The sequence below is a fragment of the Poecilia reticulata genome, chromosome 7, assembly GCF_904066995.2.
Source record: "Poecilia reticulata chromosome 7, P_reticulata-male-v2, whole genome shotgun sequence".
Taxonomy (NCBI): domain Eukaryota; kingdom Metazoa; phylum Chordata; class Actinopteri; order Cyprinodontiformes; family Poeciliidae; genus Poecilia; species Poecilia reticulata.
In genome coordinates this window covers 7106874-7134790 of record NC_088836.1, presented here as the reverse complement: position 1 = coordinate 7134790, position 27917 = coordinate 7106874, and the positions used below count along the sequence as shown (strand labels likewise).

Below are 27917 nucleotides of genomic sequence, written 5' to 3'. Positions count from 1 at the left end.
TTTTTTGTCACAGATTACCCATCTCATATTATACTGTTATGACATAGAGGCAGTTAAAAAAGATTACATACTGCAGCTTTAACAAACCTAATTTCATTAAAATCATTAGAAAACCTTAATCAGGGTAAAAACCCTCATTGAAGTTTACTTGAATTTGTCCCGAATGTTTTCATGTATGGAGGACCAGGAAAAACAAGATATATATTATGCTTTTATTTTTTTATTATGTCAGTTTTGGTCCTCTATACTCATGAAGGTGCATCACATATGAACCACAAAGGAGCTCAAACAAGGACTGAATAAATTAAACACACAAAAGAAAATATTTTTGGAAGCACCGTAATTAAAATAATAGATCAAGTCATGTCACTTTTGAAAAGCAAAAAAAAAATCTTCTGGAAAAAAAAATCTAATCGTTTTTAAAAAAAAATTTCAAACTCCAGTCCAGTTAGTGGCGATAATTCTCAACCGAGAAGAAGAAGACAAGTTTCTGTCTTTAGCGGATGTGCCTCTGTTTCCGTTTCCTGCGGAGTTCAGCTGTCTAATTGGAGAGAGGGGACAGGACGAAAATAAGCTAATAGGAACGACGCTAAGCCTGTGTTGCTTTTGCGCTTGTTGCTTTGACCCAACAGCATAACTGATATTTATAATTTTACGAACAGAAGCTGTTAAAATTGCAGTGTCGACAGAAATGCTTGCGGCGTGACGGGTTATACTCTCGTCTTGTCAGCTCAGATGGTCACACACTAACCTTCGCAGCCCGTGTGCATGCAAGGATACCGACCCTGTCCTAACCAATGATGCAAGGTGTCTGTTCGTGAAAACGCCCTGATCCAAGGCAAGTAGCTTAACTATTTTACAACATCAGTTTTTAACATTTGCCTGCGCCTCTGCAGTGGAGACGAAAACTCCCGGATTGTTTTATTCTATGAGACGTTTCTTTTAATGATAAGTTGGAATAACCATGAATGCAAGACTTTTGAAAAATCATTATAAGTAGCCTTTCACGAAAATGTCTCATAGCACATCAAGCAGACGCGAAAAAAGACAATTGGGTTTTGTTTACGGAACAACTGCTTTGCCTAGTGCAGGTGACGGCAAGCCTTTGGAACCATTTTGGTTGAACTCTTAAGTAAAATTTGTCTACAATTACAAAATCTATATGGACTTTCTGAAGAAAGTTCACTTTTAATAGGTGAATAAAATATTCTAGAAAAGGCTTGCAGTTTGTAGCTGAATAAAACATGATTAAACTATTTTCTTTTATTTCATTAGTACAATTCTCATAATATTACTTTTATTTTTTAAGGTATATTTAAAGTCTCTTTGTTTTTAGGGGGACACTGATTGCAGTTTTCTGACCAATTGCCAACAACAGATCTTTGACAAACCTGACTTGCCGGTGCCGATTTTGGCCAATACAGTTTTTTTTGTCTGAAATGTTGCTATGTATAGCAAGAAAATAGCTGAGTTGCCAACAGTAAGGGTGACCATTGTTAACTGAAAATGTACAGAGATGACCTGATGGGTGGGTCTGTCATTTAACCCCCTCTCACTGAAGGGCAAAAGAGGACAGTGACTGGTTTATAGGTAGATAAGGTTGGTGGATAAGATCGGCTTCATATGTAAATATCGGTTGATGACTGATCTCCCAAAATTAATGAAATCGGGACCGGTTTATCGATGTACCCCTATTTGTCTGTTGAGAGGTTTTACTAATATTCATTAACCACCTTTAACGAGCCTACTGATGAAAACCTGGCTGTTCACACAAAGTTCTTCTTGTTTTTCTTTTTTTAACATAATTGAGCAGACTTACAAAAGTATGGAAAGAGAGGTGTTAGAATTGACTCGTAGCTTCTGCTTACAAAGCCGTGGACATCTTAAATTTTTATTTTTTTTAAGGAACTCGCTTAAAGCAGTTAAGGGTCTTGAGGGTATCGGACAGCGAGATTTATATACGTGGATTACTTTTACTATAAATGTTTGGGCAACCTTTCTTCTGATTTCTGCAGTGCCATGTCTATATCTGTTTCAAGACCCAACCCTGTCCAATTTCAATGCAAGAAGAAAAACAGAACAATGGCTGAAGTAAATGTGTCACCACTGAAGCATTTTGTCACCGCAAAGAAGAAGATCAATGGAATATTTGAACAACTTGCGACCTACATCAAGGAAAGCGCTGCCTTTCTGGAAGGTATTTTTTATATATAAAATTATCACCTATGATAACCTCTGGTAAAAATGTCACTGGTATAATGTATTACAGTATTATGATCACGGATCTAAAATGTGTGATTTTGCTTTTTTTTTTAAAACATGTTTTGATGTGAATATGTAGCTGATTTGCTTCTTAAATATTTGCTGGATTGTGGGCTGATCTTCACCCTCCTACATGACCTGTTGCTGTCAGAGCCATAATAATAATAGATTTTATTCATAATGCCCCTTTATACCTATGAAATAATCATAAGTGTTATTTATGAGGCGCTAGTAGAGACAAAGCTTTTCCGTTTTCTAACTGTAAAGTTTTTAATAAGCGTCCTCTCACTGCCACTGCCAAGAAGCAACCTCCTTCCTCCCAAGCTGCCATCCATCTTCTCATGGAGCAAAAGAATAGCAGATTTTATTTGGATTATACCTTGAAACCCGAAACCAACCCATGCCTAATCTCCACAGATCTACTGTAAAATGGGAACAATCTTCCCCTTTGCGAAAGTATTTGAATCAAAAACAAAAACCTGAAAGTTTTATGTGTGTGTGTGGTCTATGAAGAAAAGGTCATTCAAATACAATCTAATTTTAACATATGGCTTATGTCTGTTAATCAAATAGAATTTAAAAAAAAGAAAAATCTAGCATTTATATTAGGAAAAACAATGTTTTGAGGGGTTTTATCCTGGATATCCCCTTGTTGAATTTAAAACGCAGCAGAATATAATTCCTGAAATATAATCTTAGTGAAATGACTATATTGTCTTCAACATTGGAGAAATCCTCAAACTAAACTTTCACATGGGCAAAAATAGACATTTATATACTAAATATTTTGCCACCATATAACTTTATGCTAGGCAGCATTTTTTCCTTCCCATTTAAATCTTGAGTCCCAAGTTGTCCTTCTTTTATCAAACAGAAATGATCTGCTCCCACCTTAAGATTTCTCTCACTTCTCTATAAGTAGAATATGAAAATATGTTTAGCTCCAGTTTAACCATTAAAACATGTTTATGTAAATACAACAATCCCTCTTTTAGGTAACTGATTTGATTTACTGATGATGGATCTCAGTGTTGCTCCTGCATTTTGTCTTTGGAAGACCATATATGCGTAGAGTGTACTTTTTCAAGTTGTAGTAAGTAGTCTGTGGCCTTGTAAGTGTAACAATCTGATAATTTACAGTGGGTAAAACACTGCCTGTCTCTATAGTTTTCATAGTCTGAAATTATACAAAATACGATGCCTTATATTAGGATTGTTTCAAGGATAAGGAAGATCATTAAGCGACTAACTGCTCTGTCTCTCACCGTTTAGATACTTACAAAAATGAGCAGCTGGACCCACTGACCACTGAGGAGCAGGTTCAGGAGGTCTGCGGCTACCTGTCCAAGGTGGCAGGAATAGGAGAAGTGCTAGCGCGGAGGCATATGAAGGTGGTTTTCTTTGGAAGGTAAATTAAATTACATTTTCTTGCAGTTGGTACTTGTGTATTTATCTTCACACAAACTTTTATGAGGAAGTTGAACTGTTTTGTTTCTTTCCTACAAACATTCAAACTCAATTCAGTTCCCCCTTATTGGTCCCAAATGGAAAGTAAATGTTGTAACTCAGGTTATGGTGATGGCTGTGGGCAGAAAGGATTTGCTATGGTGGACTTCTGTGTTTCGCTTGGGTCTTGGTCTTGGGGGTGGGTAAATTTTAGAGGTGCACCGATTGCCAAGATTTCTTTAATTTTGGGTGATCGACGATCGGTCGACACATATCAAAGATTTCACATAAAGTGTAGGTAGGCTTCTGAAATTACTGCATGTTTAACTGGCTTTACATGATTTTCTTTCACAGAACCAGTAATGGGAAGAGTTCTGTGATCAATGCCATGCTATGTGATAAAGTTTTGCCATCTGGAATCGGACACACAACCAACTGTTTCCTGAGGGTGGAGGGCACAGATGGCAATGAAGGCTTCCTGCTCACTGAAGGCTCTGAGGACAGGAAAAGCATAACGGTTAGTGACCTGACTGACAGCTCCAGCTACCAGCGTACACTAAATAGGTCAGTTTGTGATAGGATGTTGTTTGTGAGTAAAGATTTGACCCATTGATGTCTCTGATCAGACGGTGAACCAGCTGGCCCATGCTCTGCTTCAGGATGTGGATCTGGACGCTGGCAGTCTGGTCTGCGTCATGTGGCCTAAAGCAAAGTGTGCTTTACTAAGAGATGATTTGGTGCTTTTGGACAGGTTAGCTGAAAGTTGATTTTTAGCTTTAACAGGAGTGTTAGTACTCAGTTTTGAAGAAAAATGTAACCAATTCTTTCTTTCACAAAAGCTAACGCTGCCTCACAAAGCTTAGTTTTTCTTGCTTTTCTCCCCTCCAGCCCCGGCATCGACGTCACCACCGAGTTGGACAGTTGGATCGACAAGTTCTGCCTGGATGCAGATGTGTTTGTTCTAGTAGCAAACTCTGAATCCACGCTCATGCAAACAGTGAGACACAAAAGCTTTGTTCTGCAGAAACAACTGACTCGAGTATTTTACGAGATAAAGCTAAAGCAACTGGGAATTGTGCAATTGCTTGTTTAATGTAAATTATTTAAATGCCCATTGTGTTCCAGCTAGCCGTTTTAAAACGTTTCTTAACTTTCTGCAGGAGAAGTCCTTCTTTCATAAAGTCAATCAGCGTCTCTCCAGTCCTAATGTTTTTATCCTCAACAACCGCTGGGATGCCTCTGCCTCAGAGCCAGAATATATGGAGGAGGTTAGTCAACTTTATGTGATAAAAGTGTGCACACACTTTTTTTTCTTCTTTTTTTCCCAACAGTTATACTTGTTGCTAATAAAGTAATTTTCAGAATGAAAACGAGACAGACTGGCAAAACAGCACTACTGTTACCTCAAGACAAAGACAGCAGGGTCAAGCTCAGTTCATGGCATAGCTACTATTGGTAGCTGCCAGAAGCAGCCGCAGTGTAGTAGCATCAGCTTCTGACACCAGGGTACCTAGTTCCCTGACAAGCATTTCATTTTTGTCGGAAATGTCAAAACATCAGATGAAACTAAGATGCACTTGCTTTTGAATACCTTACAATTACAGCCTTAAATAATATTTTAAAGACTATTAAAAATGGCTTACAGGATCTTCTCTGTTTGCTGGGAAAGAAAGTCTCAGTTTTGGAGGAATTTTATGTTGATGGTAAACTGTATAGAGCGCTTCTACATGAGGCCCCCTGGTCAGTTCAGAACCTTTGTTCCCAAATCTGTTGTGTTTTTTTACAACGTATTTTTATCTCGACACAGGTTCGCAGACAGCATATGGACCGCTGCACTAATTTTCTTGTGGATGAGTTGGGCGTTGTTGACAGAGCCCAGGCCAGCGACCGCATCTTCTTCGTCTCAGCTAAAGAAGTGCTCCAGGCTCGTGTGCAGAAGGCCCAAGGGATGCCTGAATCAGGTTGATTGGATTCTAACTGCTTGTGGTGTTGAACAGGCTTTGTGTCAGGGGGCCCAGGGTGGGGAGAGTGTTTTGTTTTGTTTTTTTTATTATTTGGGAACAGAACAAAAGAATGACACAAAAACAAAGGCTGTTCATTTACATTACCTTGCAATAATCCCAACCCCTACAATGACTGTCAACTAACAATGGATTTTATGAGGACCAAATCTTAAAGATCTGTTCACTTTAAAGAGACATTAAAATGATCCATTTTTGAACATTTAGAAAAAGCCATTTAAAAAAAACAAGCCATTTTATCTCCAATGTAATTTTTGGTTACATGGTTTCATAAAATACAACATTTTAAAATGTAAATGTCAAATACCTGTGCTATTTGTTTTACTAGGTTTTGTGTGCATTAATAACACTTCAGTGCTATAAAAGAAAAATAAATATACCTGCCCAATACGTAAAGTTAGTCTTGTTATTAATAAAAATGTGACGTGTGAATAGGATTTTGAAGACGGTTTTGTTCTTGCCATTGTTCCAGGTGGCGCTCTAGCTGAGGGATTTCAAGCCCGAATGTTTGAGTTCCAAAACTTTGAGAGGCGATTTGAAGTAAGACCCTTTTACTGTGGAGCATCATAACATATATTTCCATTCCTCTTATAGTGCTTTAGCTAACTTCTGCATATCATTCATACACACGTTTCAAAAGGACAATTTTACAAGACATTCACATTTTGCATTGATGTCCAGGTTGCTTGACTGTCTGTTTAATCGGTTTTCTGTACTTAGGAGTGCATATCTCAGTCTGCGGTGAAGACCAAGTTCGAACAGCACACAGTAAGAGCGAAGCAAATATCTGAAGCTCTGCGGCGCATTATGGACTTGGTGCATGTAGCTGCCCAAGAACAGAGGTGAGTGTGTGTTGTACTGTCAGGATGAAACACATGAGCACTGTCACAGTGGGGTGTGTCTCCCACAAACTGAAGCTGCACTAATGATTTGGTGTCAAATGACTAAAATTGTTTTGTGTGTCAGCGTTTTGCAAAAGTATTCATAACACTGAGCGTTTTTTATTAACATTTTTCATTATTAAAATAAAACATATTTTAATAATTTCTTTTGGATTTTGGAGGGGACTGATTTGTAGTTTAGTGGGGAAAACAAACAATACTACAAAGTGTTAGATCTAATTATGCCTCCCTGCTCTTATATGTAAATTATTTAGACCAGCGTTTGTTGAAAAAGTACTTTGAAGACATGTCGGCTTGTCTATAGTGAATCTCCTCCATAATTCCTTGCCAATGATCCAAACTGGGGTGGGAGTCTCCAGGTTCTAGTTTTTTTTTACTTTTAAAAAGATGCATCTTATTTTTTAAACACCTTTCCAGATATTAGCCCCAATAGGAGAAAGTTTGTCTATGTCGCGGTGCCCTGAGTTCTACTTTTAAAAAATATATCTTTACAGCAAGTTATAATCAAACTCCTTTCTCCAGCTTAATGAGTTTGTACTTTTGTGCATGTTTGCTCAGACTTTACTGCTTGGAGACAAAAGAGGATCGTCAACAACGGCTGGAGTTTATAGAGAAACAACTGGATCTGTTGACTATGGACTGCAAGGCTAAGATCAAGAGGATTACAGAGGAGGTGGAGAGACAGGTGAGATAAAATTATGACATGTGACATCAAAGTTTGTTATCATGTTTAGTATTTGTTTTAAAAGTAATGATAGTGCTTGACGGTTAAAATTTGCTTGATATTACTGTATTTTAGTTCATTACATCCGTATTAAATGAAAACTTGGATAAATTGTGGCTTTCATTTCATATATTTTCAATAGCAGACGTAAAGTTAACAGAATGGCATTAGGGTTGAAAATCCAACACAGTTTAAGAAACATTAAACAAAATGTGTACATGACCGGTTTATCATTGAAAGAAACGTCTTATTTTGACTGACGGTAAATCTTTTGTCCTTGACCACTGTCCATTGTGGTCCACTTCAACAGTGTTTGAACGGAACTTCCTTTTTTCTCAACCCGAGCTATTTCAACCTTGCTCCTACTTGAACACCACTGAAGTAGTCGACGTAAAGCTTTATTTTTCTAATATTTTTTGTTAAAAGCATAAAAAATTCCAGCTCAAAATGGTTATTCAGAGAATCAGTTTTGGCCGTTTTGGTTTAACAAAACGACAAAAAATAAAAGCAATAGGCTGTGAATTAGAATGTGAAAAACGATTCATGAACATTTACTAATTGACATGGTGTGTCTGTTGTCCTGTCCAGGTAACTAACACTATGGCAGAGGAAATAAGGAGGCTTCATGTCCTAGTGGATGACTTCCACATGGACTTCCACCCGTCACCTGTGGTCCTCAAGGTCTACAAAAATGTGAGTTTCTAAAATGGCTCATTCATTAGTCGGTGCATATCAAAGAATTAAAAAAGGGGAGAAAAAGAAACCTTTTAGTGCTTTAATTTGTTTGGTGCACTTTGGGGTCAACATATATTCATTTAGAAACAAGAACTACCAAACTCAAATGGCTAATTTCCCTTTTTTATGTAAATGTAAGGAATCAAAAAATAGAAAATAAATTCATGATTTCTTTAGCTAAGAAAAAACTGGGGGGAAAAAAAAGATTAATCTTAATGAATGATGACATTTGGAAATAAAATGTCAAAGGTGTAATATTTAAGTCTGCACCCAGCCAAAACAAAATAAGTTTCAAAGATCTATTTCATAACCTGATTGGTTGCTAGATTACTATATAAATGCTGTATAAATTAAATTTGACTTTGTAATTTTAATGCCTTGATATTGAGCCTCTGTATCTTTTTTACATAATACTGCCCCTTTAAGCAAAGAAACTAATGTAGAATTTAGTTTCTAAATTCTACATTAATACTAAATCCCAATCTTCACAGAACACAGTTTTTAGTACTGTAACTTCCAGACCATTGATTATAAGCCACACCCACTAACTTTGACAAGAAAAGCAGTGTCCATGTACAGGTCGCACCTGCCTATTCTGCAGGTTTCCACGTTGTAACATGAGATATAAAATTTTTAAGACTTAAGCAGCTTGTACCGCGACTGCTTAAAAACAAAAGAAAAAGGATAGATCATATGATCACTACCTGCGCACTAAAGTCGCCTTCTTCAGTGTTGGAATTGAACTCGTTTTAAGTCTGTCGCTATTGCTCTCATTATCACTTTTGTCTAGAAGCGAATTTGCCCTGGAGTTTGTCCTGTCTTCATCATCGCGCATTGACTGAAAAGTTGTGCTTTAGCTGCATCACCGTGTCTAAAACATATGAGAAAAGCAGTGGCTTCTAGTCTGGAAGGTATAATGCTTGCTTTTAAATGTAAAACATTTTCAAATTGCACAGGAGACATTCTTCACAGAATAATATGTATTCTAAATAATAATGATCAAATCAGTTGCTGTTGGTGTGGCCTTTACAAACTCAAGCAAATAGTGTTTTGGTCACTTGATGACTGTGCAGCATTTTATTTATTTGTTTTTGTGTAATTTTGCCAGCAGCCTATCATCAGGTCAAACTGGTTTGGACAGGTGAAGGAGAGGTAACTGTGCAGAGTGTGAGATGTATGTCAGTTCCCTGCAGCCTGACAAGCATGTAAAGTTAATTGTGTTATACGAGTTTTAAACCAACGGACTTGATGGATGTTTTATTTTAGCTCCTCACCCAGTTTGAATTACACAGTCTGAGTTTTTGCTAAACTCCCAAACAGTTGTCCAGTTTTAACGATAAACAACAAGGTCATTTTGTGTTGTAGGAACTCCATCGGTACATAGAGGACGGTCTGGGGAAGACCATGTCCGAAAGGTGCTCAAGCTCCATCACAAACACCCTGCAGGCCACACAAATGGAGATGATAGGTAAAATATCAAGCAGCTAAATACTAATACTTCTCTGCACGGTCTCATGTTTGGTTTGTGCCATTTACATATTGCTGCAAGCTACAATGTTAGATCAGTAACGTCTATGGTTAGTCCATCAAAATTACGTTAGATTTCATTAGACTTCATACAGTGTGCATGCTTGATGTGCGAGTCTTCATGAACACCTCTGACCCTTAGTTATGTGTCTGCTGTCAGCAAACTAAACTAGCACCTCTCTGTCCCCACATTGAAATGCAGGGTTAGATCAAACCCCATTTCCATCGTGGCAGTAGAAGTGTAAGTGGTTGAGGGATATAAATACCTCAGCATTCGCCGGGACAACAGAACGGACTGGAGATGCAACAGTGAAGCCGTTGAGAAGGATCAGAGCAGACTGGACTTCTTGAGGAAGCTCAGATCAAGTTTTGCAGCAAGATGCTGCAGATCTTCTGTAAATCTCTTGTTGAGGCCATCATTTCTCCTGCCGGTACCTGTTGGGGCAGCAGCATCACAGTCAGGGGCCTAAGAAGGCTCAACGACCTGATTGAAAAAAGCTGTTCTGGAGACGACTTTGGAGCCTCTGGAGATGCTAGTGCAAAGAAGGATTTTACATAAAATAAAGATTTTCCCGTGCCAGCCGCAGTGTTGTCTAATTAACTCGAAAGCTGTGAATCTGTGCCGTCGTGTCACAGGGACGTGACCAGGGTCAGGTGGCTCTATCAGTCTGACAACCTCTGTCCTAAAGAGACTTCTAATGAAGAAAACATTGCTTTCAGGGAGGGAGACGGGGAGTTAATGAGCGCACAAACTCAGCTTAAAGTTTGCACTTACAGTTTGCGGATTGTTGTTATTAGGAAGATGAGGATTTTGATCATATTTTAATGTAAAAATCACTTTCACCATCTATTTAAATTGGGTTACTGTAATTATTGATCCCAGTAATCAACTGTTTTATGCTTCTTTTTGTCGCCATCTCACGGATGGTGTTTTGTCTCAGTAAATGTAAATTGATCTCAACTGATTTTTAAATTATTTTTATTACAGAGGGTCTGAAGCCTCTGCTGCCAAATTCGATCAGAGAGCAGGCCAACAAGATCATTCCTCGTCAGTTCTTCAACCTTACGTACGACCTGGCCTGTGACAAGCTCTGTAGTGATTTTCAAGAGGATATCAGCTTCCACTTTTCCCTTGGTTGGACCATGCTTGTCAACCGGTTTCTAGGGCCCAAGAACACACGACGGGCCCTCATGGGCTACAGCGACCAGGTAATCTTTCCCTGGTTTTGGAAAAAGAAACTGCTTGGTCAGTCATGTTATCTGGATGACATTAAATTGACCTCTGGTGATAAAAGAACCTTGTTGTTGTCTTTTACCAGGATGTTATTTATTTTTTTATCTATTATTTTAGCAGGTTTCTTCTTTGAAATACTGGTAACATTGGAGTATTTTGGTCAATAATTCACTGCATTTTACATGTTTAATTACTACAAGAAAGGTTGTGGTGCTGTAGAAGCATGACCTTTAGTCACGCCTGAATAAAAGAGATCTGTGCTTCTTTTTTTTGCTGCTAAACTTGCAGGTTCCTCGGCCCATGGCCCTAACACCAGTCAGCACCAGCATGCCTCCATTCCCACAAAGTTCTGTGACTCAGGAAGAGCTCATGGTCACTATGGTGACAGGTCTCGCATCTCTTACGTCGCGTACTTCCATGGGTGTCCTTGTGGTCGGCGGTGTGGTAAGTTAATTACAGGGTCAAATACATTTTTATGAAATCTTTCCAAATCTGCGTAGTCATAAAAACATTCGACAATAATTAATAATTCCCTTACGACTGAGTCACTATTCACTAATCACGCCTCGTAGGCAAATGACATAGACAGCATTACATAATTGTTTATCATTACTGTCATTAATCAGTTTTTACGCTCTTTACCTCGCTAAGAAAACCTTTTAGAGTCAGGCTACCTAGCTGCTGCTGGTTAGCTCTGTGTTTTTGTGATGCTGCTTGAAGTTAGCTTAACTGTTTTTGTTGGAGTTAGCCAGTCCCTGGTAAGTGTGTCTTCCTGCAAAGCTCCAAGTCTTCTGGTTTGGCTTTATTATCTGTTTAAAATCCTACTCAGTGTATTATTTAATTACCTTCTCTTGTCTTTACTGTTCCACTTTGTTAAAATCTCCCATTAATATCACTTCATTTCTCAAGTCACACTGCCTGCATAGTTCATTAAAATATAATTCATCATAAGACTGCCTCGCTTATCAATGTGGGAACAATTTTTAAATGGGTCGAAATATTATACAGCAATCCCTCAGCTGAAATAGTAACAGAAATGTATGTAAAACAATAAAGATCAACAGGGGCTACAGACGAGGTTGTGGGAGTGATGATTGTTTTCTTTAGTATGTTTTAATGCTAAAGCGTTTAAGATAACTTGAGGCTCTTGCTACTGTGTGCAGATTTGGAAGGCAGTGGGATGGCGCCTGATTGCGTTGTCACTGGGTCTTTATGGACTTCTCTACGTCTACGAGCGACTCACATGGACTACCAAAGCCAAAGAGAGAGCCTTCAAGCGACAGTTTGTGGACTACGCCAGTGAGAAGCTGCAGCTAATTGTCAGCTACACTGGATCCAACTGCAGCCACCAGGTCCAGCAGTGAGTTTCAACCGTGGTGTGAATGGATGCAAAACTCTGATTACATGTTCCGACAGCAAAAAGTGTCCACTACTTGGTCATTACAGAGCTATGTCAACTTGTGTTTCGGTCTCGTCTTTGACAGAGAGCTGACAAGCGTGTTTGCACAGCTGTGCCAGCAGGTAGACGTCACCCGTCAGAACCTCGATGATGAAGTCAATGAAATGAACAGGAAGATTGAGCTCTTGGACAATCTACAGAGCAAGGCTAAACTTCTACGGTAAGATGTGCTTGGAGTTACAGGATGGGCTACATGTCGGCGTCTTCGCTGTCCACATGACTGCGCAAGGGCGGAATTTCTATTCTGAAACCTGTTTTATTCATTTATATTTTTAAACTATGTTTATTGGTTTACATTTATCGATCACATACAAAACAAAAAACAGAACAACTGTCGGCAAGAGAAATCACTTACATTCTGACAAAGATAAAACAGTTACAGGTGTGAAGCAGCATTCAGATTTACTTTCCAATTTTAGAGCAGCATATATAATGTCAAAGAATAAGAGACATGATTCAGTTTTCGCTCTAGAAATCTAGTCCATTTGCTCCATCTCTTTTTGTAAAGAACGTTAACTTTTCCATTTTGTGTGTTTCCTCGATCAGATTCAGTCAGTCCTTTAGCATCGGTGGGGTCAGGTTGAAGCCATTTCCAAGCCATCCTTTTTTTTTTTTTTGGCTGTAGCACTGAAGATTTTTACTGAAACCTGTTTTGGGTTCCTTAATATTTCTTTGTGGGTGTGGGGCACAAATACCGTATTTTCCGGACTATAGCGCACACCTCACTATAAGCCGCATCTACAAAAGAAAAAAAAAGAAAAATGGAAAGTACATGTATACAAGCCGCACGGGGCTATAAGCCACTGGTATCTCTGCCTCTCTGTTTTCCACAAGGAGGCAGTAGAGGGCTACGTCTTTAATAAATCTGCTATTAAGGACCCAGCCCTCCGTCTCCAACACCGAACCATGGATCCGTTCACGTCGAGCTACTATTTTTATTAGTATTTATTTTTACCCTGTCAGACACTGACTGATGCCTAAATGCAGGTCTGAATTCCGTCTTTTTTTTCTCTCGTTAGGAACAAGGCAGGCTGGTTGGACAGTGAGCTCAATATGTTCACCCAGCAGTACCTCCAACAGAGCAAGTGACCCAGGCGGAGCTTCCTCTGAGACTGAGCATCATCAGGGGAACATGTAAAATGCTTGCATGGCTAATTTGTGATGTAATTGTAATGTTCTGTTCAGAAGAGACGGCTAACCCGAGTCAACAGAGGTCTGTAGTAATTGCTATGTGTTTATATGGAGATAAACGGTGCAGTATGCATGTCATGCAAAGCCTATTTGAATGACAACAGAAGTAAATATTCCTCTCTGTACATCTCCATGTGCGTCCTTTCATCCTCACATGCGCAAATTCGGTACATCTGAGGAATTTCAATGTCATGTTTGTAGGATAAGTTATATGTTAGCTGAAAAAGAAACACACCCTTTGTTCTCACCTATTCACTGTTAGCATCTTATCTTGTGGATGTTCTCAACCAGTGTGTAAAAAGCTTCAATGTACTTCTGCTTTTGGAGTTACTTAATTTCAAATCAGTTTGATTTTATAGCTCTGATTCAACAAGAAACGTTTCAAGTAGGGCTGCACAATTTACCGCAAACATTTTGTCGTCACAATATAAACTGTGTGCAATATTCATATTGAACAGGACTGTTTGGAGTGCAATAATTTTTGGCTAATGTAATTCGACTGTAATGAACTTAGTTATTATGCTAATGCTATGTTTAACCAGTTTGATAGTCTCATGGCAGCAGATGCTCTCACCAAACACTAACGATTTTAGATAAAATGCTAAAGGTCAGAGAGCAATGGAAGCACAGGTCAGGAAGGAAAGGAGAAACTGATGTTGTCGAAAAAATATTTACCAAAGTTATTGCCGTCACAAGATTTTCTAATATTGTGCAGCCCTATTTTCAAAGCACTTTACGAAACAAACAGATGCTGTTTGTGTACAAATATATGCTATAGTCTCTGTCTAAACATACAGATACCAAGTCAAGTACAAAATCATTTCAACTTGATCCTATTTATAATACAAAGCAGTAAATGTTATTCATTATTCAAATTGGTCAAAGGTTTCCATCAACAGAAACCTTTTGATGCATGTTTGGCTAAAAACCAATTAATCCATTTTATATTTAATGTGTAGCCTAATTTATTGTTGAGCCAAATTAACAATAAGTTCAGATGTATGATGTTTGTTTTTGTTGAGATCTTGTATAAATGTAAAAACAGTGTATTTCCCTCTTCAACAATTGGCAAACATTACTTCCAACAAAATGATTACACTGTTCTTGTACGTGCTTACAAATAAACATTTTTCTTTCTCATTATTCTGGTACTTCAAAATGAATAACTTTAGTGAGTCTCGCTCATCTACAACTTATGTTACTGCTTTATTAATTGCACCTTATCCCTATTTGGGGAAAAATGCCTTTGTGATGTATATATATTTTTTAACAGTTTATAGTGCGAGGCCCACTTAAAGCTGCAGTACGCAAATTTTACAGTATATGACAATCTGTGAAAAATTGAGCTCCTCTGTCAAAAAAGGAGATCAAGTAGCTTGATCAGAAACAACCACAGCCAGCACAAGAGTTGTCAATCTCTGTCGTGTATTCGCCGGTGTCGCCCTCCCTTTGCTCTCTGCTGTACTACACCACCCTTTCTCCGTTTCCTTGAAAACGCTTCTATTTTTTTAATGTGTAATGTGCTTAGCTTACAGTAAAAATGACTTCTGGTCAACCCTGCTTTTGTTTTCGTTTTTTACGAGCTTTTTGTTCAGAGACTGTTTATACCAGGAATCAGCTGCTAGCTTGTGGTAGGTCTGCTGTACTGCATCCCACCGAGCTGAGGAGGAGACATGGGAAATATGCTGGTATTGTGCAACGTGATGATGGACTTTCTGTTGCTCTTTAAGTGAGGCTAGCCTTTTTCTCACCACTTGGGACTATGCACCTGCTACTGCCATACATCACCACACGGTGGGACTACTTGCCTATCATATGATTTGTAGGTGACCTGTATTCTTCGTTGTGGATTCTTTCTGATGGATTCCTACGTGCGAATACAGGCTGGTGTGCTCCTCAGTAACGTGTGGTGAAACTGGCACGTTATTTCTGATGTTTAAATAAGTACTTGTGGAGAGATAACAAGTCTTTGCTCTTTCGCCATCTACCTCCGCAGCTGTCTTCATAGACATGGATACGCAGACACCGCACTGAACCCAGGGTTTCACCTCACTGTAGCAGCGAACGGGAGTTGATTTCCTGCCATTTTCCCCAGGAATCTTGGCTCCATACTTCTATATTCCTCTGTGACACCAAGAGCGAGATGAAAGTGCGTCATATTGACCCGTCCCGTGCGCCACTAAAGTTTGCATACACGTATACAAGAAGCAGCACACAATTACGCGGCAATTTTGAAGCGCTTTGGCTCTGGTGGAAAACATCGCCAATAGAAGAATTCAGAGGGAGCGTTTGATCAGAGAACATATTGATCTGCTGGTAAATGTTGGTTTATTAGCGTTTAGATTGAGCCAGAATGAAAGGACTATTTTCTTTTTAAATATGGCTTTTTTTTTCTTCTTTAAAATGCATTTTTATTTTTGTGAGGTGACATGTGCCCTCAAAGCACCTTTTAAATAAAAACATAATATCTATACTACTTCAAAGGACGTTGCCATGGTTATTGCTTCACGTGGTGGCAGATTTCCGGGTATTTATACTAATTTACATATGTATTTATAGGTGGCACTCCATTTCACGCAAATTGGCATGTATAAAGGAACGTGCGTGCGCAGGGCTTTATACGTCCGGATTTTTTTTTTTTTTTTTTGTGCGCCGCACTTTTCTAAATTTGTCCGTCCGCCAAGTTTTAGAGTGAAAACTGCGCACTCTTACATAAGGCCCCGGGTTTGAGCATTTCTGGAGAAATCTGAAAATGGCTGCACAGACATCTCCCATCAAATCTGATGGAGTTTGAAAAGTACTTCAAAGAAGCACTTGCCAAACTGCCTAAAGACAGATGTGCCAAGCTTGTAGAAAAATATTCAAAAAGACTGAAGGCTGTAATTGCTGCCAAAGGTTGATCAACAAAGCTCTTAATAGTTATGTAAATATGTTTCTAGTTTTCCATTGTAATAAATTTGCAAAAACAAATGTTTCATTGTCATAATGACCCATCAGGAAAGAGAATAAGAATTTGAAATAAGGCTGTAGTGCTGTGAATACTTTTCAGATGCACTATAAAAGCTTGAAATATTTCACTCAACATTTTATACAAGTTTCACTGATAGTGACTATAAAAACTTGTTAAACTACTTTAAATAATTAAGCTACTGAACGGTTTGACAGAGACAGAATGTGTGACTGAATTAATTTTTTTGTGAAGTGTTTCATGACTTATGTTGTGAAGCGGCACTATATAAACACAGTTGAATTTCTGAAATAAAGATTTCATTTTTTCCACATTATTTTTCTTCAAATGTACCTGTAAATGTCAACTTAAGCAATTTTCAAATGGGTTAACCTAAAAAGAAAACTACAAGTTAGGTTTCTTGCAACAAAAACAGAACTCTACTGAAGATATTTTGCTGCAGGTTGAGGTAGTAATTTTAATGAAATTAAAAAGTTTGTTAAAAAAAAATATCTAAGAATTCCACTATAATTGAGCCATGTCGGCACACTATCATTACAAAGTACGAGTTAAAAGTTTGGATACACCTCCCATCGCTTCTGGAAAGCTGTCAGTGGATGTTTTTGTGGGTGACACTGATGAAGAAAATCAGCAATAAAGAAAAAGATTGTTGGATTGCAAACTATTTGCGAACAGACAAATGTTTACCATGCTTGGGTCCTCCGAAGAAAAACATTAGTGAAAGAAATATGTGAAAGCAAAAGTTAGAAAGGTGCAGATAAAAGGTTCACTGAAAGTTATTTTGAAGTATTTTTGTTCACCTACACAATCTCCATGTAGAAAAGAATCAAAATACAGAAAATAATTTATCAGGAGGTGTGAGCCATTTTTTAACAAGTACTCTACACATATTTCCATTGTCCATAATAGAAACATTATACATCAAAATATGATAAGGCAGAGGTAGGCCATTTACATTAGTCTCATAGACTTTCACATACATGTACACACATATGCATATATGTGTGTATGAACATACAGTCACAGTATTCACTCTAATGTAAGGTTTAACAAAATAGAAGATAAATGGGAAGCTGCTCTGGTTCCTAGAAGGTCCTAAATATTAATAATAATAAAAAATTAGTTAACCTCAGATGAACAAGATCATTTAAATACCGTATTTTCCGGACTATAGAGCATACCTCACTATAAGCCGCACCCACAAAGTAAAAAAACAAAACAAACTGGAAACATACATATATAAGTCGCTGGTATCTCCGTCATGCCTGCTGCTAGCATGTGCTTGTTCTAAATGCAAATTAGTGCTTTCTTATTTGATTTCCAATGATTCACTTCCTGCTAAAGAGCCCCCTGGCAGTTGAAGAAAAATCCACAAGCCGCATGGTTCAAAGCGTGGGAAAAAAGTAGCGGCTTAAAGTCCGAAAAATACGGTAAATCCAAAACTCAGAAGCAGTGGATAGTAAAAGTCTACCCTTACTGTATCCATGTGAGTTAAGAAGCAGCTAGCTGCTCCTGACAAGATGGATTTATTCAAGTCATCATTGGCATGAGAACCTCAAGAAAAGTAGCTATTTTGGCATTTTGCTGGTACAGCGGATACATGTAAAGGACATAACCCAACAGAAGCAACAGTTACTGCCAGCAATCAGGGATTATCCATTAGCTGACTTTAAATTTTTAATCTAGAGGCAACTAGTACGTAAGGAACAACTACACATCCACATGTGTTTGATACATCCTCTTGTAACTACTGTAAGTGCTTTAATCTAGTCAGGATTACACACTCTCACAACAGTAGCAGAGTAAGATCCCGGGGCAACACTATGAAAATTAGAATAAGTTTCATAAAGTCTATAAAAAACAAAAAACAAAAACAAAAAAGAACTCCACAAAATTAATACTAGAGAGAAAAATCTACCAACCCCTCAAGGCATCAATTTTTCAATTTCACCTCATTTTTCCATACAAAGCTGAAAGGAACTCGGAACAGTTCCTTAATATATTTTAAATTTGCTGGAGCAGGACAACATGGACTCTGTATGTAAGGTATCTGCTTCCTTCAGCCTTTCTAGACATTTTGTAGCAGAACAGTTGATCAATATGAAACATATGACAAAAAAAAGCTAATTGGAGAAGTGCCTGCAAATGTCTTTAAATTAGACTTCAGCATTAATTTAGAGAAACATATTTACAGCAGGTCAGTGGTTTCTAGGACAAAATATAATGACTAAGAGAAAGTCTCTTAGACCCCCTTCTGAGGTGGATGATCACACATTCAGACATCTACATGAACTGCTTTATGCAGAAAAAAACATGCTATCAAATTCTGGGCACATACCGTTAGACCAGTGGTCTCAAGCTGCAGTCCTAAAGCACCAGAGTCCGGCAACTTTTCCTACGCACCTGCCTTCTCCTACACACTTGAATTAAAACTGCCTCCCTATTATGCAGACAAGCTCTACAGAGTTCTGCTCAGGAGCTAATACCGGAGCCAGGAGTGCTGAAACACACAGACATCTAAAAGTTGCAGGACAACTGGCCCGTAAGGACATGAGTTTGAGACCGCTGGTTTAGACCGCCTGCTGTCCATAAGCTTACATTTTCATTTTTAAAAGTTCTTCTCCTTTAACATGTTTTTCTAGATTGATATGGTAGAAGACATCTTGCAGCTTAATGAAGGCATCGTTTTCGAACAAGCGGAGATTTTGATTCTATTTAGTTCACTTCATTGCAAATCAGAAACTTTGGTAGATACCCATTTGATGTGACAAATGTTTCTGGATATTTTCAGCAACTTAATACAAGTCATTTTACCACAGCTTCCTAAATCCACATTAAAGCAGCAGATGAGAAACATCCTAAGAAAATTCCATCAACACTTTTGTCAGAAAGGCACAGATGATCAGAAAATAAAGGAAGCTTTTCTATATATATATATATATATATATATATATATATATATATATAGAAAAGGTGACTTTTTTTAGAGGTTACGTGTCTGCATTCAAACATTAAAACATTTTCCATGTTAAAAGTGGAAGGATTTTGAGGGTTGGGAAGGTAGTGAATCTCAGCTGAATTTTCTAAAACATTCAAATCTTTTCAGTTATGAGGTAATACTAATGAGGTGACTTGTTGCTTGGATGCTCGTTTTCAAATAATATGTACAACAATATATACAACAAGTGCATATGAATACTTCAGGAAAAGAGCTGTTTACTGCTGAAAAGCATGGTAATAGTGAGGTAGGGAGCTGGAATTGCTTACAGCAGGACTATATGACTGAGGTAGCTGGCTGTGGTTAAAAACTCCTGAGCCTTGTGGTGCGTGGGACTGGGGGGGCTGGAAAAAAGTGAAAGGCCCTGGTGCTTGGGAGGAGAACCCTGATGAAGAAGATGGAGAGGAAGTGGGGGAGGAGGATGGTGGATAGCCCATCACTAACCCCATGTGAGGGTTATAAGGTGGCAGGCTGAAAGGCAAAAAGCTAAGCAGCGACCCAAGGTCCACGTTAGTGTTGCATGGCAAATCATTAGAGATAGCAGGGGTCCTAGGTAATGCATGCGTGTCCCCACCGACGTCCGGCCCGTCACCCAAAATTTGCTTCTGGGGTGAAGCAGAAATGGAGGAATTCATCGTGCTTAGTTGAGGTGAAGGGTTACTCTGAAAGTCCAGCAGGAAGCTCTCCATGTCAGAGCGCGGATATGAGGAAGGCCCGTACTGATATTGTGACATGTTACCATAGGGTTGCTGCTGTGACGCTGCTGGTGGCTGAAGACCATGGCGAAGTGAGTGGGAAGAATGTGTAGTCAGATGATGTCCTACACCCATGCTTGAGGACAAGGACCCTTGGACGAGTCCATGAGGATGCCCCATAGCAGGGATTAGATTTGTCAAGGTGTAGGAAGTGCTCATTTCCCTGGTAAAAGCTTCAGAGGTATCCTTAGTGGCAGAACTTATCGTAGAAGACTCTGGACTCGGCTCTTCTTTGACTGGACAGGGGTTGGTTGAGGTCTGAGGAGCTACATGAGTGCTGGGAGTAGATGGTGGCATCAAACCAGACTCCTGTGCATGGCTCTTTTTCAAATGGCGGGTCAGGTGGTCTCTGCGGCCAAATCGTTGTGCGCAGCACGGGCAAAGGAAGTCACGGCGACCAGTATGCACCACAGCGTGACGGCGTACATCCTTGCGGGTATAAAACCGCCGGTCGCATCGTTCACATGAGTACTTCCTCTCTCTCAATGGCACATTAGGGCTTTCCTCTGTTGAGAGAGGCGTGTCGCTATGTTCAGCCAGGTTCTCCAACATAGCTGCAGACTCCTTCATGCATTGTTGGCCCGAAGTAGTGCTGTGGAAGGCAACCAGGTGGCGTTTGTAACCCAACTGGGTGTTGTACTGTTTTCCACAATCCTGGCATTGGAAAAGCTGCCTACTGGCTGGGAGGTCCTCATAAACATGCCCTTTGAGATTATCCTGGTGAAACATGGTCTAATTACATGGAAATTGGTGGCTCTGCAGCTGCGCAGGACGCTGACCAAGAGCCTAAGCAGATACAAACAAGAGTCATGAGGAGAAATAACCATTAGTCACTAGCATTGTGGTTATTCTCTTAACTCCAGAATGAATAAGTATTGGTAGGAACCATTTTTTTAAAGTTTGCTGTTCTTCTGCAGGAATGCAAAATGATCTGATTACTGTTAGTGGGGAAAGTCCAGAATTTTAATTGTGCTAAAGAAGATGCCATAGCAACCCCAAAAGGGCTGAGATGTTTTCAAAGGATGGCTCAGTCTAGTGTTTTGAGAAGGGCAGTTGTGCTGACCTCCAGCCTATTTTAGGACCGAAAAGATCTAAAAACAGACAGTGCCAGCTGCCAAATCACCTGGATAGTCCACCGTCATTACATACCTGAAAAGTAAGAACACAAAAAGACAAACAATGTCACTAAATGTTAAAATCACCAGTAAATGGTGCGACAAAAGATAAGACAAGTAGAAATATGAATCACTACAGAATCATGGAACCAGTAGAATCAGTTAACTTAATTTGCAGACGTACATGCAATATATATCTATACACATTTATACACACATTACAACTATTATTCCAGTTAATCCAGTTGAACCAGTATATCAACCAGTACTACTTCAAAGGACTTCATTCCACAACCTTTCTCCCCCAAATCCATCTCGTCTCTTTCAAAACTTCAGGTGACGAACAAGCTGCGAAAGATCAAGATGCTAAAGGCTGCAGGTTCAGGCAGCACCGTAAGAGCCCCGGGGTCCTGAGGTGGTGCTCCAATCAACTGTTTGACATCATGGGGTTTATGTTCAACCTTAGCCTGAAGCTGGGGGAAGCACCATAACTGTGGAAGACTTCTTGTGTGGTACTGGTACAAAAATCCAAGCTTCCAGAGGACCTCAGCAGCCAAAGGCTGGTTGCATCTAATGAAGGACCCTCACAAAGTTGGTCCTCAACCATCTACACTTTCTGTTGATGTTTTTCTTTTTTTTTTGGATCCACCGCAGTTTGCCTACAGTATAGCATTGGGGTGGATGATGCCATCATCTACGTGCTGCACCAAAGACCTTCTCTGACTCTAGCAGCATCAGCCATCTTCAGTGGTGTTTGTCTGTTAAAACAACAGCTTATCTACAGCTGAGACGAAGTGGTTAGATAAGCTCATCTGGAAAGCCAGTTCTGAGCTTGAATGCTCCCTTGACCTAGTGCAGGTCAAGAGACCTGCACTAGATGGTGGAGACAGAAGGACTAAAATACCATCCCCAGGGTTTCCCACAGTGTATTATAAGCCTTACAGGCCACCAGGTTTTACTTGTCCCCCCCCACCAGACTAAACGTCATTTGTTTATTTTAAATAGGGTTTTTAATATACAGCAGTAACAGTGACAGGAAAGACAGATTAAGCTACAGGTTTATAGTTGAGAAGAATCCGCGCTTTATGATTGGCTACCTGCCACATTTAGCGTTAAGCTCCACGGGGAAAACCCCTGATTTAGATCGGAGCGGCCACGACGATCTACCACACACTGCAGGGTGATCGGTTAAATCGGCCAATGATCTAAGATTGTCATAAGGGGAAAATAGGGGCAGAAATTGGTGCAGTGTGAACTATTGCCTTAGGTAGTCGGATGTGCCCGTTTTCTGTATTTAAATCTACCGATTACTGAAGGGCAATATAGTATACAAACTTCATAATCTGCACTCTTTTGGTTGCTTGCAGTATTTATTTCCACTTTGGCTTTTTGTTGTCTAGTTTTTATTCAAGTGCGTTTTTTGTTAATGGAGACCGAGAATCCATTTTATTTTTGTTTTTGGTTGTTTTATTTAGCTTATCGGTTCCAGTGTTACGTGTTCTTTTGAAAATAAGGTGTATCTATCAGAAAATCGCATGTATCATTAGTCATTTCCATTAAATCAGTGTCAAAAGGTCTTGAAACAATATTATCGTTTATCGCAATAATCTTTTAGACAATTAATCGTCCAGCAAAATTTGTTATCGTGACAGGCCTAATTGTTCCTCTCAGCAGCTGTTTAGTATTTACATATACATGGTGGCATTTGCACAATCTACTCCTTCAATCCCAGATGAGGCCTCCCTTTTTAAATCCACCACTTCATGAGAGAAGATGTGACTGATTCTTTGTTGAGAGAGCTTGCCACTTTGCCAGGTGTTTGACTGCTTTACATAGCTTTGTCTTATTGTGGGCAGAATTTGACTTAGGGGCCCGTCTTGCTGCTAACAACATCAGCACCTCTAACAGCTTCTGTGTCCGATTTATTGAAATCAGAGAGGAGGAGTAGTTTAATTGATCAATCTAAAAATCAATCAATTGTAATTGTAGCTTACTAAGCAAATGTTACATTTATATAAATCAGGCCCCTGGGGAGGCCTGATTTAAACAGAAGGGCAAATATTTGATATTCATTTTAATTGTACTTTTTGATTGGTTGTTTTTAAGACTCTATAGTTGTAGGTTTAAATAGCATTTCAATGCCAATGTCTTAATGTAACATATAATTACCCAGTAATATTTTACATTTCCTGTCAACTTAACATCTTTTAATACAAAAACATGATGGGTCACTGGTGAACCACCTTGGCGCCCTGACTGGGCTTAGCAAGTTTTCTAGTGGAAACCCTGGGCTGTGGTGTCAAATGTTTCTAATATAACAATCTTGCTGACTGAACCTATGTCAGTTTTTTGTCTAAATGAACTATCAAGTTAGACAATGGATTGTTGTCTGAACAACAAGTAAGTTCTTTTACTCTTGTAAATACAGCAAGAAGTTGCAGGACAGTGTGCAACTGTCATTTTGCTAGTAACTTAAGCTAACCTGAATGTTTACAAGCCACCTCCTCAAAGACTGAGATAACTTATTGTCTTTCAACTACTTTGAAAAGGTTTTTTTTTATATCCCTACAACATCTTTATCCTTCTCCCTCTTCCAATTTCTGCCCCTGAGAGTTTTCTGCCTCTCCATCTTTGGCTTCCTGTCATCAGATGACAACATAATCCAATTAAAGAAAACCTCCTACTCAAAAACGCGCCTAGCGAAGCCTGGAAGGGGCCCACGGTGGAGCGTCTTCAGTTTGGGTGTGATGACAGGAAGGGAGGTGAAAGAGCGAAAGGGGACATAATAATAATCATATTACTTACACAAACAGCTGTTAAATACAGTTAGTCTATTTAACAGTGATCCAGTTCAGCGCCCCCAAGTGTTGCATGTAGTGCATATCCACTTGTGCACCACAGATCCTGTGAACTGTTTGCCTGTAATCTGTGTGTGTGTGTGTGTGTGTCTGTGTGTGTGTGTGTGTGTGTGTGTGCATATCAGATCAGTGAATACTTGGGTTCCTGATGGACCTTTGCGTCTTTCATCAAGTGCTTCACTGACATCTTTGGTTTCTGAGTCATGGGGAAAGCAAAACAATTGTTAAAGATCTGAGAAAATGGTAATTGAACTATATAATATCAGGGTTTCTCCCAGAAAACATGCTAAGCCCAGTGGCTTATATGTTGCGGGTTTTCCCGTAACATACAGCTACCCAGTAATATTTTTGCATTTCCTGTCTACTTTACATCTTGTAATACAAAAACACGGTGGACCGCCGGTGGACCCGGCACCTCAACCACCGGGCGTAGCAAGATTTCTGGGGGAAACCCTGAACCTGATGCTATGAGTTTAATCTTTGAGGCTGAGCTCTGTTTGTTCATAAATGCACCTCAGTCAACTACAATTATAACTGATTGCTTTTAAGACTGGCCAATTAAACTAGGCTCCCTCTCTCAGAATTTACTAAATTCATTGTGAAAAGCTGTTACTGGTGCTGATGTTCTGAGGAGCAGAAGGGGCCCCTAAGGCAAATTCTACTCAAGGCCTCATTCAAGCTTGGACTGGCCCTGCTTCATGAACTAAATTTGCTGCACTGAGCATCTCTCTGCTGGACAAAGAGGGACAAACGGGGAGATTTAATTTACGTGGCTTTGGTAGCTCTTCCATTTTGTGTCTATTGTGTTTTTAATAAGTGCCACAAAGACTGTTTTGGTAGCACAAGCCTTAAGGGCTCAGGCTATTTAAGGTTCGGCTTTGGCTCAGTACACCCTCAATAAGTTGAGAAAGCATTTGATATTGTGCCGGTTGATGCATTAGGTTGTCGTAAAAAATAAAATAAAACCAGTGTACTGCGCGACTACGAGGCAAACGCAACATCTCCACGAGCTGAACCACTGGTGGACTTACCGTCTAACCAGGAACCTATAAATGAACTTTAAATGTAAACGCACATGCCACACATAATTCTTTTTTCACAATATCAATCTCACTGCACACTCAACGCGAACCAATACGCGACTATTGATGCTCCCGAGGCTGTGGAATAGTTCACCCCTTGCAGCTCCGTTTAGCTGACTCTGTGGATGTTTTTAAAAAGCAACTAAAAACATTTTTTATTTTCATTCTTGATTTTATTGCGTTTCTTATGTTGGTTTTATGTTTTGTATGATTTTAAGGTTGATTTTATTGTATAGCGCTTTGTGATTTTATGTCTGTGAAAAGCACTTTATAAAAAACTTTACTTACTTACTAACATAACATCCTTTGCAGACTCCTTAGCTGTGAACATTTGTGGCTTACCCATCAAATGGAGGGCATCAAGTCTTCCCCACATTGAACCAAACCGAAGCAATATAACGACACCTGGTGGTGCTTTGAGTTTAGTAGTCGATTAGTGTGTCACAGTCAGTTTACAACATTCATGCCCTCTAAAATTTGGGCTGATTCTATGAATCTATAACCTATAAAGGTTTAACTTTTTGAATGGAATTATGGTAATTAAACAACTTTTGAATTATATTCTAATTTTTTGGAAAGGGCCTGGTGAGAATGGTTACATTTCACAGACGTTCAGACCTGTCTGTGTCAACTTGTGTGGATTGAGCCAAAATCCCCAGGACATCTAAACTTTTGATTAGGGTCATTGGGTCATTCCTGTGGTCGTTATGATTTTTAAAAATAGTAAACACCCATTGACAGAGTGAAAATGGCGTTTTTGTGTTATTCATGTCAAAAAACAAATAAATAAATCAACAATTCCACCAGAGTATGTACACTTATGAGCACAACTGTGAGTGAAGTAGCAAAGTTTTCAGAAGACAAAGTAAGACTATTCAAAGCTCGTTATAAAACTGATGCGCTGCTGCGGCGTAGACGCTTGGCCGAATCGATGACTGTGAAGCCCAGTCCCAGGCTAAATTTCACAGCTAGCCTGCTTGCGGAAACTAACTTTGCACAAACGTATTTCCACCTCGTTTGTTTTGAAGTAATACGCCAGGTTTCTCTCAAGGTCTTTCCAAAGAACAACTAGCGTGTCTTTGACAAACGGAAGACCTTTGTCCAGAGCAGGAGGATTATTCATAAACAAAAGATGAACGCTTGAAAACTTCTGTCGAAGGTTGTTGTGACTTCAATTATCCAGTTTTCTTGCAGGAAACAGACCAGACAAACAGCTTTGGTTCTTTAGGCAGACGAAAACACGACTGTACTCACCGGATGCATGTCTTTCCAGCTTTCTGCCCAGCTTTCGTTTTGCGCTTCACGACGACATAGTGGGATAAGTTTGAAAGCTGTTTCTTGGAGTTTGGGCCTGGACTGTGGGGCACCGCGCTGGAACCCAGGCATTCTGGGAGAGTGACGTAACAACGGGGAGGGAGACTTTCCTGCAGACATTAAACAAGAGAAAACATTTAGCTGCCCCTAGTTTGTCTTTCTTCTTTAGTAAAGGACAAAGTACAACAAGTATACAAAGAGCAGTATGCGATATTATAGTAGTCACAACGTGAGCCAGGGGTTATTACAACATCATGTACAAAAATTAAATTTAGATAATACAGAGTTACAGTTACAGTTTTTTTTAAATTGAGATAGTAACTGAAAGTAGCTAAATAGATATAAAAAAAAGAAAAGTCACAAACAAGGGATTTTTCTATTGTATTTACACTTGTGAATTAAAAAAAACTTTGCTAAAAATACAATCAAATTAATAAAAAAAAATTAATCTTTTCTTGAATAGTTGTAAAAACTAAGGACAATGCTATCCCAACATAAAACAAACACCTTATACTATTGATTATAAACTGACAGACCTTCAGGGTGATAATTGCATAATAAAAATTTTTGTATTAATATAATTTTTGAATTTTAACATATGATTAGCTGGATAGTATTTGTGTGTAATTTTGTAAGAGTCCTCTCTAATTTTATTAGTTATTAAAAACGTATAGGGAATATCCATACTTTTTAATTTTTTTTAAAATATTACACCACCGGTATGAAATAGCATATGGGGCAATGTGTTTTTCAAATAGGGCAAGAATTTCTTGATTTTTAGAGATGCCCCTAAATGTCTTCCCATGCGTGTCGAATTTTACGGCGTCCCGTAGGGGAAAGAGAATTTTTATTTATTTATTTTTATTTTTTATTTTTTTTTTATTTTATTTTTTTTGGCGTTATTTTGCAAAGTATTGCATTCACTCGCAATACATATTGGGTTCCCTCGCAATAAATTTGCAAATACACCCTGGCCTAATTTGTACACAGTCACAGTGATGACAAATGTAAACTTAAAGTTGCAAATACCTTAAAGAGAAACAGTGAAAACGTGCTTATAAACCCTTAAGTCTTTGGTGCTAACAATGTTTGAAAATCGATCTAGCTTGTTAATGTTTGCGTAAGGTTGAGAAAAGACTGTGCATGAAAACGGCCCTTTATAATCAGACTAACACAAAAAAGATAGTCAAAGCTGTCAGATGACTTTATTGCCCTGTAAAAATAACTCAAAATAGTTTGAATGCGTTCTTTCGTTATTTTCTTCTTTTACTTTTACTATTACTTCTGCACAGTAATTTCCAGAGGGTCCAGAGAATCCGGCTTGTC

The 27917-nt window shown here is 38.9% G+C and overlaps 2 protein-coding genes across 4 annotated transcripts; one reads left to right on the top strand and one right to left on the bottom strand.

Annotated features, from left to right (window-relative positions):
• Positions 1-520: 520 nt before the first annotated feature.
• On the top strand, positions 521-14644 carry mfn2 (mitofusin 2). Its single transcript, XM_008412967.3, has 18 exons — positions 521-838; positions 2016-2197; positions 3535-3670; positions 4063-4225; positions 4335-4459; positions 4597-4705; positions 4869-4976; positions 5516-5669; positions 6202-6269; positions 6450-6571; positions 7190-7316; positions 7944-8048; positions 9456-9558; positions 10606-10826; positions 11140-11295; positions 12015-12211; positions 12336-12470; positions 13330-14644. Exons 2-18 carry the CDS (start codon positions 2020-2022, stop codon positions 13397-13399), a joined length of 2277 nt encoding a protein of 758 aa, XP_008411189.1. The 5' UTR covers positions 521-838; positions 2016-2019; the 3' UTR covers positions 13400-14644.
• A 2306-nt stretch (positions 14645-16950) lies between these two features.
• Positions 16951-26851, bottom strand: plagx (pleiomorphic adenoma gene X). 3 transcript variants are annotated; one of them, XM_008412964.3, is made up of 3 exons: positions 26532-26851; positions 21346-21371; positions 16951-21008 (listed from the first exon to the last, which is right to left on the bottom strand). In XM_008412964.3, exon 3 carries the CDS (start codon positions 20949-20951, stop codon positions 19686-19688), a length of 1266 nt encoding a protein of 421 aa, XP_008411186.1. In that variant the 5' UTR covers positions 20952-21008; positions 21346-21371; positions 26532-26851; the 3' UTR covers positions 16951-19685. The 3 variants fall into 3 exon arrangements, with proteins under 3 accessions (XP_008411186.1, XP_008411187.1, XP_081464841.1); XM_008412965.3 differs by lacking the exon at positions 21346-21371; XM_081608715.1 differs by having other exon boundaries at positions 16951-21371; positions 26532-26850.
• Positions 26852-27917: the final 1066 nt, after the last annotated feature.